Genomic DNA, 12,618 nt, shown 5'->3' with positions numbered 1-12,618 from the left:
TACGATCTCGCTCAGCAGGAAACCACTATATGCCTAGAACTGGTGATGATGCAAATAATGCGATGTGTCGATGTCTGATGAAGTATGAGCAGGTCCATATGCAATTAACCCAGTCAAAGCAACAGGTTCAAAAACCACCACAAGGGAAGGGAATGATGCCCTGACTAAACAAAAGCTTCTTCAATGGTTGGTTTGAGATCAAGAAAAGGGTGCCCATGTTTTTTTTGAAAGATAACGATTTCTATATTGATGAGAAACATATTACAAAAATGGGGAGAATCAGCCTGCTAAGATAGCGAGAAGATTACTCACCTAAAAAAAAAAAACAAATTACATCCCTTTAGAGCAACAACATTTGAAGCCCATTCCACTATCAAGAATTTCACCCTATTAACTAGAGATTCCGCCGAATTTGAGATATCCCTGAAGCACCTACCATTGCTTTCTTCCCATACAGGCAACCAGATAGCCAGGAGGGTCGTTCTCCAAATCTCCTTTCTATGGTTTCCTAATTTAGCACCTTGCCAGGCTGTGAGCAACCTCAAGAAAAGGGTACCCTTGTTATATGATAATGTTGGGTAAACTCAAACTCCAACCTCCCCCTCTGCCACTGATGATGATTCCAGTATAATTAGCTCGATCTCTGCCGGTGATGTGCCCCAACATCTCGACCCAATGGAACTCCTGACTCTTGCTCTCAAACTGGCTTTTATGCTTGGATCTGATATGTACTAGTTGGTTTGGTTCTAAAATTGGGCTTAGTTCTCTTACTGACAAATACCAACTCCATTAGGGGAAGCGGTGGCCCATTGACAACAGAGGGAATTTAGTAGGCTATAGCTATGGGCCTAGTCTTTTTGCTATCGTGCCCTCACGAGAGTGGTTTTGATGGATTAACTGCAGTATCTGGTACTAGGCATGGGTCACTGTCAATTGGGATTTGGAACTGCTTCCATTCGTTCTTAAATGGATACTAACTCAATTTGGAACCAAGTGGGTTTGGGTTGAACTCAACCAATGCAATGCAATGAAGTCCTCGCTCTAGCACAGATGTCTAGCGAAAGTTATGCCTAAGCTAGTTATGCCCCTAGCTCGGAACCAACCACGCCCTTTCGACCAAACACATAGCTGTACTTACGCTGGTTGTACTAATCTTAATGATTGGTCTGATATATTGGTCTCACTTCATGGATAAGGATGGATAAGGATTGAGAGGTGAGGGAAACCTTGAGACTTCTTTCTCAATTGCAAAGAATCAAATTTTGAAATAGCTTTGAGTTGATCTAGATCTACCTTTATACCCCTTCGTTAGAGTATAGAGCTAAACAACAACTCAAATACACACTTCTTGGGGTGAATATGACCCGGCCTACAAGCACTAGAGAACCATGAATCACGGATCTTTCCCTAACGGGTGATCGATGACTCCACTTAGTCGTGCGTTGTGTCATGAGGTGGTCATGGCTTCACTCCTGCGACCAAGCCGAATCCATGTGGTCAACGTTTCATGCTGACAAGGCGAATCCGAGCCCTAGGAGATAATAACCGTTCATTGCCCATGAAGATAATGGGGATCCATGGAAAAGGAAAATCGACAAGGATACATTCGTCAATGGAAAATTCCTATTCATTACAAGAGTTGCACCGACTTCAACTGACTCTAAGAACATGACGAATGAAAGAACTTATATACAATGGTCCATGATTTTACAACACCCACCATACAAAATACAACCATGACAGTTTCTTCAGGGGGGACAGGCACAAGTAGGCATGATTAATCTCAAGGATGTAATGGTGACTACATCCCAGTGCTTTCAGCTTATCATTTGGCTCCTTAGTGCTTCCCAGTCATTTCCTCCCATACCTCCCGAATAACTTATCGTTATTCCTTCTACAATCCATCCTGTAGCTCGAATGAAACTCTTGTTCTGGGTTTTGGCCAATCAACAATGAACATCTACACATCCAGGATGAGCCACAGTTCCTCATAAATCAGCCTTGGTACCCAACATTTTAATTAATACGTCATTGTGTAGCCCATGTAACTTTGATCTCCTTTGAACCATTGGTACAACTTGGAGCGTCAACGCTCGTCTTCGCACCACATAACCTATGTGGTACAACAGCCAGACTTGTCACAAGGAGTCCAACTTGCTGTATATATTTTATCTAGGCCGTCCAGTTATTTTTTCATATAGTTTAAGCATATTAATCCAAAAATTAAGTAATCCAAATCTTGGGTAGACCGCACTAGAAAAAGTAAGTAGATCCATATCATTTAATGGTAAGTTTTCATTAATCATTGTTTAATGTGGTGTGGTCCACCTGATATTTGAATATGTTTGATTTTTGGGATTACATCATAAAATGGGCTATAAAAACGAATGGATGGATTGGATCTACAACATATCATCAACGTGGACCCTACAGCAAGCGTAACACCAAGTTGTTACTCACGTAGCATCAATCCACCCACGAGTTACAGGTGCATTTAGGGGTGCATTTTATTTTGTGTACTTAGTAAACACTGTGATGTCCACCATGATTTATATATTTTATCCACTCCTTCAATACATTTTAATAGGTAATTTTAGGACTTGAACCCAAAAATAAAGCATATTTAAAGCTCAAATGGACCGCACCACGGGAAACAACCTGAATTGAACATATACCATTGAAAAATTCTTGATGGCCACAGAAGTTTTGGATCAAGCTTATATTTATGTTTTCCCTTCATCCCTGTTTCTGTGATCTCATGAACAGGTTGGATGACAAATAAACATAATTGTGGGCCTGGCAAGGTTTCAACGGTTGTAATCATTATTCCCATTGTTTCATATGGTATGGTCCACTTGAGCTTTGGATATGCTTCAATTTTGGGATCAACCCCTTATATGAGCTGGAAAAACAGTTGGACGGTGTGGATAAACCACATACATTCACGGTGGGCCCATGGAGTTTTATCGGTACGATAAAGCGTACGAGTAACTCAGTACGCAATGGGATATCTAAGGGATTCAGCAAAGCTGCGTTTTGAAAGAGGGAAGAGGGTTCCGGAAGCTACGGAACCCAAAAAAATCTCAAATCTTCACCTCAATAGGCCCGATTTCTTGCCGAAATCTCAGTTGGAGAAATCCCTTCGCCGAAATCTCCGTTGGTTGCGATGCATCTCCATTGGATTCAACGGAAAAAAGAAAGAGGGAAATCGAAACCCACCAAATTCGACCTCCAATCACGGTACTGAAATCCTCCCTCCAGTTTTTCCTCTCTTTACAAAAAAAGAAGCTCGAACTGTTAGATCGGGGTGGGTTGTATTGGTGATATCAACGATGTATCGCATGATATTGACAATATATCGCACGATATCGACGATAATATCGTACGATATCTGAAGTTTTGGATTTTTGGTATCTTCCGGGGGTTATTGGAGGAGTTTCGTCTCGCAGTGGTGCGATACCGATAATATCGGCCGATAGTATCGATATTTCGAACACTGGTTGAAACCAACAAATATTAGTTGTTTTCCCAATGTTTCCTAACGTTTTCCATAAAACCTTCTCGTATAAGTATTTTAACAACGCTTTCGGTCCCAAAATAATTGAATCCTTTTTTGTTAAAACTCGCATAGAAATATGCCATTGACATGGGTAAAGCTAAAGCAATAATAGTATTTATATCATTCGTCAGTGCAGCTAACTCCCCATGAGGTAACTGTACGATTTTCCGAGGTAAAAGAGCACTCGACCAATTAAAAACAAAAATAAATAGGAACATGGTTCCAATAAAGGGAACCCAAGGACCATATTCTTCTCCAATCTGGGTTTTGCTCAAGTCTCGAATGAATTCGAGGACATATTCGGGGCCACGCGCCTGATGGTCTAAGTTGATTTCAAAAATACATTATGGTGGAACCCATCCGAGCCAGCCCACCATTTGCTTGCACGTAAACTATTTACGATCTCGCTCGGCAAGAAACCACTATATGCCTAGAACTGGTGATGATGCAAATAATGCGATGTGTCGATGTCTGATGGAGTATGAGCAGATCCATATGCAATTAACCCAGTCAAAGCAACAAGTTCAAAAACCACCACAAGGGAAGGGAATGATGCCCTGACTAAACAAAAGCTTCTTCAATGGTTGGGTTGAGATCAAGAAAAGGGTGCCCATGTTTTTTTTGAAAGATAACGATTTCTATATTGATAAGAAACAAATTACAAAAATAGGGAGAATCAGCCTGCTGAGATAGCGAGAAGATTACTCACCTAAAAAAAAACGAATTACATCCCTTTAGAGCAACAACATTTGAAGCCCATTCCACTATCAAGAATTTCACCCTATTAACTAGAGATTCTGCCGAATTTGAGATATCCTTGAAGCACCTCCCATTTCTTTCTTCCCATACGGGCAACTAGATAGCTAGGAGGGCCATTCTCCAAATCTCCTTTCTATGGTTTCCTAATTTAGCACCTTGCCAGGCTGTGAGCAACCTCAAGAAAAGGGTACCCTTGTTATATGATAATGTTGGGTAAACTCAAACTCCAACCTCCCCCTCTGCCACTAATGATGATTCCACTATAATTAGCTCGATCTCTACTAGTGATGTGCCCCAACATCTCGACCCAATGGAACTCCTGACTCTTGCTCTCAAACTGGCTTGTATGCTTGGATTTGATATGTACTAGTTGTTGGTTTGGTTCTAAAATTGGGCTCAGTTCTCTTACCGACAAATACCAACTCCATAAGGGGAAGCGGTGGCCCATTGACAACAGAGGGAATTTAGTAGGCTATAGCTATGGGCCTAGTCTTTCTGCTATCGTGCCCTCACGAGAGTGGTTTTGATGGATTAACTGCAGTATCTGGTACTAGGCATGGGTCACTGTCGATTGGGATTTGGAACTGCTTCCATTCGTTCTTAAATGGATACTGACTCAATTTGGAACCAAGTGGGGTTGGGTTGAACTCAACCAATGCAATGCAATGAAGTCCTTGCTCTAGCACAGATGTCTAGCGAAAGTTATGCCTAAGCTAGTTATGCCCGTAGCTCGGAACCAACCATGCCCTTTCGACCAAACCCATAGCCGTACTTACGCTAGTTGTACTAATCTTAATGACTGGTTTGATATATTGGTCTCACTTCATGGATAAGGATGGGTAAGGATTGAAAGGTGAGGGAGACCTTGAGACTTCTTTCTCAATTGCAAAGAATCAAATTTTGAAATAGCTTTGAGTTGATCTAGATCTACCTTTATACCCCTTCGTTAGAGTATAGAGCTAAACAACAACTCAAATACACACTTCTTGAGGTGAATATGACTCGGCCTACAAGCACTAGAGAACCATGAATCACGGATCTTTCCCTAAAGGGTTATCGATGACTCCACTAAGTCGTGCGTTGTGTCATGAGGTGGTCATGGCTTCACTCCTGCGACCAACTTGGGATGACGCATCTAATGGTTGGAGTGGATTTCACATAAACATCACAGTGGGCCCCATAAAAAATCAAGGCTGGGCATTCCTCTCCCAACTGCTTCCCACCCGAATCACGGACCACCCTGATTTTTAGGCCTTAGGCCACCTAAGATGGGCTCACGCATCTGTTGGTTGGAGTGAATTTCACAAACACATCATGGTAGGGCCTACCTAAGCCCGCCCTACTTAGACCGCACAACCGTCTCATGCAATTGTCTCCTGCGGTACTGCTCATAGGAGATCATGCAATTGTCTCCTGCGGTACTGCTCATAGGAGATCATGCAATTGTCTCCTGCGGTACTACTCATAGGAGACCAACTCTCTCTCTCTCTCTCTCTCTCTCTCTCTCTCTCTCTCTCTCTCTCTCTCTCTCTCTCTCTCTCTCTATATATATATATATATGAAAAACAATAAGCAACAAAATCATACCCTACATAGACTTTTCTATGAGAAGGGTTAAGCAACAAAAGGCGGAGGGAATACACATGCGCGCATGCACAAATTGGGGGATACACTTCAATCAAACACGAACGAGTTACTCTATTGATTTTAGATTTGAACAAAATTGTTGTGTTGACTGATTCCATGAATCTTGCCATTTTCATGTTGTCAATGCCTCAATATTGGTCATTGGTGAAGATCTATGTAACTAGGATAGTCTTTTAAGTTTTAGCTTTTCCATTGAGAAGGGACATTTTTGACATCTAGATATTCAAGTACAAAATCATTACAGCTCGCAAATAAAAACTTACTCATTAGTTATCATTTTAATAGCCGCTATTGTCAAAATATACAATCTACAATTCATATGAATCTTATTGTGTAAAGATTAAAATGAATTACAGCCCATAATCACAAATCTGAAATAATCATATGATTATGTACGAGTCGTATTGAATTGTAAGATTTTCATACCCAATCTACGATAATCGTAGACTACGTAATGGGGCCGAAATTACATAACAATCATTTTATTTTATTTTTGCATTTTTTATACATTTCTCTTCTTTCTTTCTTTTTTTAACCCTATTGCTTTTAAAACATTTAAAAGGCCCTCCCCTATTAAAAGGCCCTCCCCTGTTGCTTTTAAAACATAATCGAATGCTACTTATTTTTTCCAATGTGATTCTACACTCAAGAAAGGTGGAAAGATTTCTTATATGTTTTTAAGGTAAACTTCTTGAAAGGCGAGAATCCTTTAACACTATCATGATATGTTGCTGTCTACAAGATCTCAATTGTCAATATCTTGATAGCTATTGCTTTTCTTGGTGCATACTGATGGAAATGGATGATTGGTTACATTTTAATTCATTTCTTATTCATTTATATTTCTTCAGATTTTTTGTTCAAACTTTTTAAGAAAATCAGAAGAAGGAAAAAACTTACAATTTATGATACCATTTACAATTCAATACGATTCAGCACCTATGACGATTTGTGATACAATAATAATTTTGACAACATTCTTAACAGCCATTATAATTCCCTGGTATCTAAATTCCAAATGCACCATGTTCTCATTATAGGCATCATTTCCATGTCATTTCTCATAACTAGTATACAGCAATAAGTGTGGCATGCATCTATCCTCAATATGGGTACAAACAAACCATAGTGAAAAACAAAAAACTTCCAGTCTGATGCAGTGTTCGAAGTACCGGTATTGCTACAAGTTTCGCTGAGGATACGGAAACAATATTGATATCACAGATAACTAGAAATGCGGGGAAACATTGGGGAAACATGGGGAAAACGCTGGAATTTTTTAGTCAAACTTCAGGAGATGCTAACACACACATATTTGGGTATTTAGGAAATAAAAAATTGCAAGAAAGAATGCATACATAATAAGTTTCCATTTATTGAGGACCTAACAGTACATGTTGTTGTAAGAAACCAGTCCAACCATCCCATCTATCCATCCAACCATCCCATCCATCCATCCAACCATCCAAACATTCATCAATATTTCAAAATATCGACAACACACGATATTTTGCTGAGAAATCCTCGAGAACCGGAAGGAAACAAAAACGGTGGTCTCCATATCACCCATGTTTTGATAATGATAATATCGCAATATGATCAATATTATCGTTGACAATTTGAACATTGCATACAACCATGTGTCCATTGAAAAAAAAAATTGAGACGGATTTTTTTAATAAGCAATTTTTTGGCAATATCGATGCATTGGCAATATTATCAAATATCGCAAATATACTGGCAATACAAGTGACAACTGGAATTTACACAGCCGAAGATATTGGCAATATCAATACCCACTACACAAGCGACACCTGGAATTTACACAGTCCAAAATATTGGCGATACATTGATGATATCGATAATTTTTTATACTTAGCGATACATCGCCAATACCCGGAATTTATGAGACTACCAATGTTATCGGTATTGCCGAGCTGGAGATACAGATAATATCGGGGATATTTCGATAATATCGGGGATATTTCGATAATATCGGGGATACTCCAAACAATGGTCTGAAGTAATAATACTTCTTGAATGAGGTGCCAAATAGAGCACTCAAGAATGTTAATGAGGTCTTTGCCTTGACTTTATGGGATCACAACTAAGGCTATAGGGATGTCAAGCATCCAGTGTGAGTTCGAAATCATGAAGTCAGTATCTACCTAGAGGGTTGCAATTGATCAATCATAGTAAAGATATCCCTTCTTAATCACAAATCAAGCCCAACATGATCAGTGTCACTCAAACTCAATGTTTCTCTTAGTATTAAGGATGCATATTAAAGAATTAAAACTTCCCATTGAGTATCAAAGAAATTCAATCGTGAATGTGATAATGCCAACATAAAACCGTAGATCAAAAGGAATCTAAGCTATTTCATCTACAGAATTCAGGAAGAAAAATACCAGTCTACTGATGATGACACGATGTTCCCATTGTCATCTATGGTGAGGCCAGTAACCTGGAGTTGGTGACCCTTCATTGTTAGCACATTCTGCCCAGTTTGCAAATCCCACAGCAAAACAAGTGTGTCCATCCCACCAGACACAATCCCACCTTCTGGGAATCTTTCACTGGGTGCAATCCAAGCCAAAGGCCCCACGAAACTGGAATGCCCCACCATTGTTTTTGATAACACATATCTGTGTTTTTTCTCAGGGTTCGGAGACCAAAACCTGACAGTCCTGTCTCTTGAGGAGGTTGCTATCCCAGCATCACCACATATACAAATTCCACGAGCCTAATAAGTAATTCAAAAAAGCATCTTGAGTAAGCAATCAGCAATGCAGATTATTGGGATTAAACTCAAAATAGGGAGATATAATACATTCAAGCATGCCGACAAATATTTTTCTTTTTTTTTTTTTGGTAACTGCCGAAAAATAAGTTGAACTAGTACAGAGAGTGAGCTGGTATAATTTGAAGGCTCTAAAAGGGCAAGGGGAAGGCCAAAAGAATGTGGATGGAGGTAGAAAGAAAAAACTCGATGACCTATGGTCTAACTGAAGGTATGGCCCTTTTTAGAGTGGCATTGCATAACAGGACTCGTGTAGCCAACCCCAGGTAATTGGGATAAGGCTTAGACAATAATGATGATGATAGAGAGGACAGCCAGTCCACCTGGGAGAACAGAATTTTTGTCCTCCTGGGCTCATACCATTCTAGTGCCATGCTTATGACAATCCAAACCCCATTCATTCGTTATAAGAATCCAAAAGTGGACCATGTATAAAATAAATCTCAAAGATCAGAGAATTCTAACAATGTAAAATATGACATACAAAAACATAATGAACGGAACTTACTGATTTTGGTACACCACTTCTTAAATAGTTAGATTGTAACATCTTTTCTTAAGGGTAATGATCCTTTACTAAATAGGATAGTAAAAAATACAACATACCATTAGGATTGTTCTACCACTTCTTTTTTTGGTCTATGACCCATTCATGGTTGTCCCCAATGAATGATTGGTTCAGATATCATAGACATATCACATATGCCACATGTACAACACAAGGAGGGAGGAAAACCATGTCCCCCAAATGGACAGGATCTTCTCCCATAAAAATATGGGCATGATGTGTGTATGCACTACATGTACCTATGATGGCGTACATGCATTTGAATGCATGTACAAACAGATAGTCTATATGTGTAGGAACACATCAATGCACAAACAAGCCTGCACACTAGTATACTGCACAATGTGGAATCCATGTACAAACAGAATCTCTATACGTAGGAACACATATCAATGCTAATGCACAAACAAGCCTGCACACTAGCATACTGTATAACGTGACTCTAAATAACAACAATGCATTGACTGAATGGGTATTGACATCAAAACTTTATAAGACACTAGTTATGTCCTGTTAATGGTTCCAACAGTGTTTCGTATATTGCAATCCACATGCCATCCTATGCGTTACTCTATTTGTCATTCAACATGGCAGGCCAATAAATTGCCACACATGCTATGCATGTAGTAGATATTTAATCCGCCACATGTCAGTGGTTAGTTACTTATCACCCATCTGAGTTGGAAACCATTAAGGCCCATCATTCGAGAATGAGAAGTTATACACTGCGAATGCTAGGTAGCAGCCGCAAAGGCTCGACATGTAGGTTGTTACCCATGCTGCGTAATCCTCGCCATTCTTTTTTTTTCTTTTTTTCCTTTGTGTGTGTGTTTGGGGGGGGGGGGGGTGGAATGGAGTTGCTGACAGTAACAGAGAGTAGTAGCTGAAAATGTGATCCTTGCCACTCACTCTCTGTAAATCAATTAAAAGGGAAGAGAGCCATTACGACACTCCCCCAAAGGTGGCCATTTTCATGTGGTTGGTTAGTAGAAAGAAGGTGCACACTGTCGACACTCATTAAAAGAGCCATGGTCATTCCCAATATTTGCCTCATGTGCATGTGTGATGCTTAGTTGGTGAGGAAGGGAAGGCAATTTAGAGGATGGTTTTGATGGCAGTTCTTAGCTTTGCCAAGTTGGTTTCTCTTAATGAATTTTTGGTTAATCCTCTTTCTATATATATATAAAAAGGAGCCTAACCTCAATTTGAGGGCTAATCCCGCACTATGCTTACCAGATAGCATCATTAAATCCTCACCATGCCATCTTGATTAAACCAAGCATTCACAATCCAATTCACTTGTACATCCAAACACCAACAAAAATGTTCGACAACTCCGGTCTTGAAACAAATAAAATGAAACGGGTTCAAGCTAAAGGGGAATTATATGATACTCAGGAAGCACATGACACTTGATACATGGACACTAAGAAATTGTACCATGACACACATGAACTCAAATTAAACCAACTGAATTGTGTTACCCAATGTAAGCTGAGTCACCGCCCCAAAATCAGATTTTTTTGAGAGATCCGAACATCTGATTCATGAACATTAGATGTTTTTCATTTTTAACCATCCAATACCTGCCCACCAATCCAACATTCAGATCACCAAATAGGCGTAATTTTTTGCTCATGATCCATCTAAATGGGAACCATAATTTGAAAAGTTTAATTTGAATTACTTGTATACCACGTAAGCAAATTCTGAGTGATTTCAAAGTGCATGCGTATCATCCATCACACTCTAGCAGAGTATCAAAGTCTCCAAACTAAAACCCTAGGGCTGGCGAGAATTCAAGTAATTGAAACATCTAGAAAACAGATTTACAGCAATGAAATCTATAAAAAGAGAAGCGGAGAGAGAGGGAGGGAGAGAGATCTTACATCGTCTTCGTGAGCTCGAAGCTGGCAGCTCAAGCGATATTCGAGGGATTCGACCTCCATTGGTTTTTTCTTCTCTCTACGTGTTCTGGAATGCAAAAACGAGAGGTTTTTCCACAAGGAATGGGGTTTTCCTGGATTATTTTTTTTATTTTTTTTTTTCGGATGGCAGGAATCTCGGAAGGTAGCGCAAGGAAGCAAGGAAGCGTCGCTGTGTATGTTGTGGTTTGCTACCGTACATCGCGATGTATTGTTATTTTTACGTCTGGAGGCCGTAGCTAGCTGGATCTTTGGATCATCTTGCAATGATCCAAATCGTTTATTTGATGGGCCTCACTTGGAAGTGAATGCCTGGAGAAACTTTTTAATGTGATTGGATTGTGGATGTCCAAAGAGACCGGATGCACTGCAAGGTTTCTACCTTACCATGTGTGGGGCCACTGTGATTTTTAGATGAAATCCAATTCGTCCATCATTTGTGACATTTTATTTTATCCTTGGTGCCGAAAAATCAAGAAGATCCAAAACTGGGGTGACCACACCACATGGAATACTGTTTGGTTCTCCAGATTAGGCGTGGGTCCACCGTGTTTTTTTATAGACATCCAATCTATTCATAAGATGCTCCCTACTATAGTGAATGGACACCCAAAAAATTAGACCATTTCAAAATGTAGGTGGGCCACATCATGTCTTTGTAGAGGTTTTGCACATGTAATTGACACGGTGTGGTCCACCTGAATTTTGTATGAGCCAAATATTTCAGCTCCAAAGAAAACACGAGCAATGCAAGTGATGGACAGATTGAATGTCATGTAAACATCAAGCTGGGCCCCACACATCTAATAAATCCCCATCGAACGCGGATTTTGTAGCAAGGCGCTTATCAGTGCAGAGACTGTGGGACCCACTGTGATGTGTGTGTTTTATCCACACCGTCCATCCGGTTTTTCCATCTCATTTCAGGAGATGATACCAAAATTTAAGTATACCCAAAGCTCAATTGACCACACGACAGGAAACAGCAGGGATAATGACGACCCGCCACTGAAACCTTCCAAGGGACCCACATGGATGTTTATTTGACCATCTATACTGTAGGATCAGAGGTGTGAATAGATCCATCTGCTCCAGTAGTAGATAGGCGGACCGTTGAAGCGTCAATCTTCTGCTTTGTGAGGGTTCCAAAACTCGTGTAGACCGTCAGATCTTGAGGGCTCACCTTTTGCGCTTCCCTATAGTGGTGTCAGAGCATTTAAAGTTGACCATCATTGAAATTAAAAGACTATAATCATATCTAACTGGAAGAGGATTTGGGTCATGTATCAGTTGTCCTTAATTGTGATAAATGATCATAATATATCAAACAAAAATGGATGGATAGTGTAGATAAAAT

General features: G+C 39.9%; 1 protein-coding gene across 1 annotated transcript in view; it reads right to left on the bottom strand.

Annotated features, from left to right (window-relative positions):
* LOC131218555 (uncharacterized) overlaps nt 1–11,424 on the bottom strand; it is a 37,314-nt gene extending 25,890 nt beyond the window's left edge. Inside the window, exons 1-2 of the mRNA XM_058213162.1 lie at nt 11,226–11,424; nt 8,377–8,711 (exon numbers count right to left, since the gene is read on the bottom strand). Coding sequence (XP_058069145.1) covers nt 8,377–8,711; nt 11,226–11,285 — 395 coding nt within the window. The 5' untranslated portion in view covers nt 11,286–11,424. The remainder of the gene's footprint in view (nt 1–8,376; nt 8,712–11,225) is intronic.
* Between the last annotated feature and the right edge of the window lie 1,194 nt (nt 11,425–12,618).

Source organism: Magnolia sinica, chromosome 11 (genome assembly GCF_029962835.1).
Source record: "Magnolia sinica isolate HGM2019 chromosome 11, MsV1, whole genome shotgun sequence".
Classification (NCBI taxonomy): domain Eukaryota; kingdom Viridiplantae; phylum Streptophyta; class Magnoliopsida; order Magnoliales; family Magnoliaceae; genus Magnolia; species Magnolia sinica.
The sequence above is the reverse complement of the archived record's forward strand: the minus strand, read 5'-3'. Positions and strand labels throughout refer to the sequence as shown.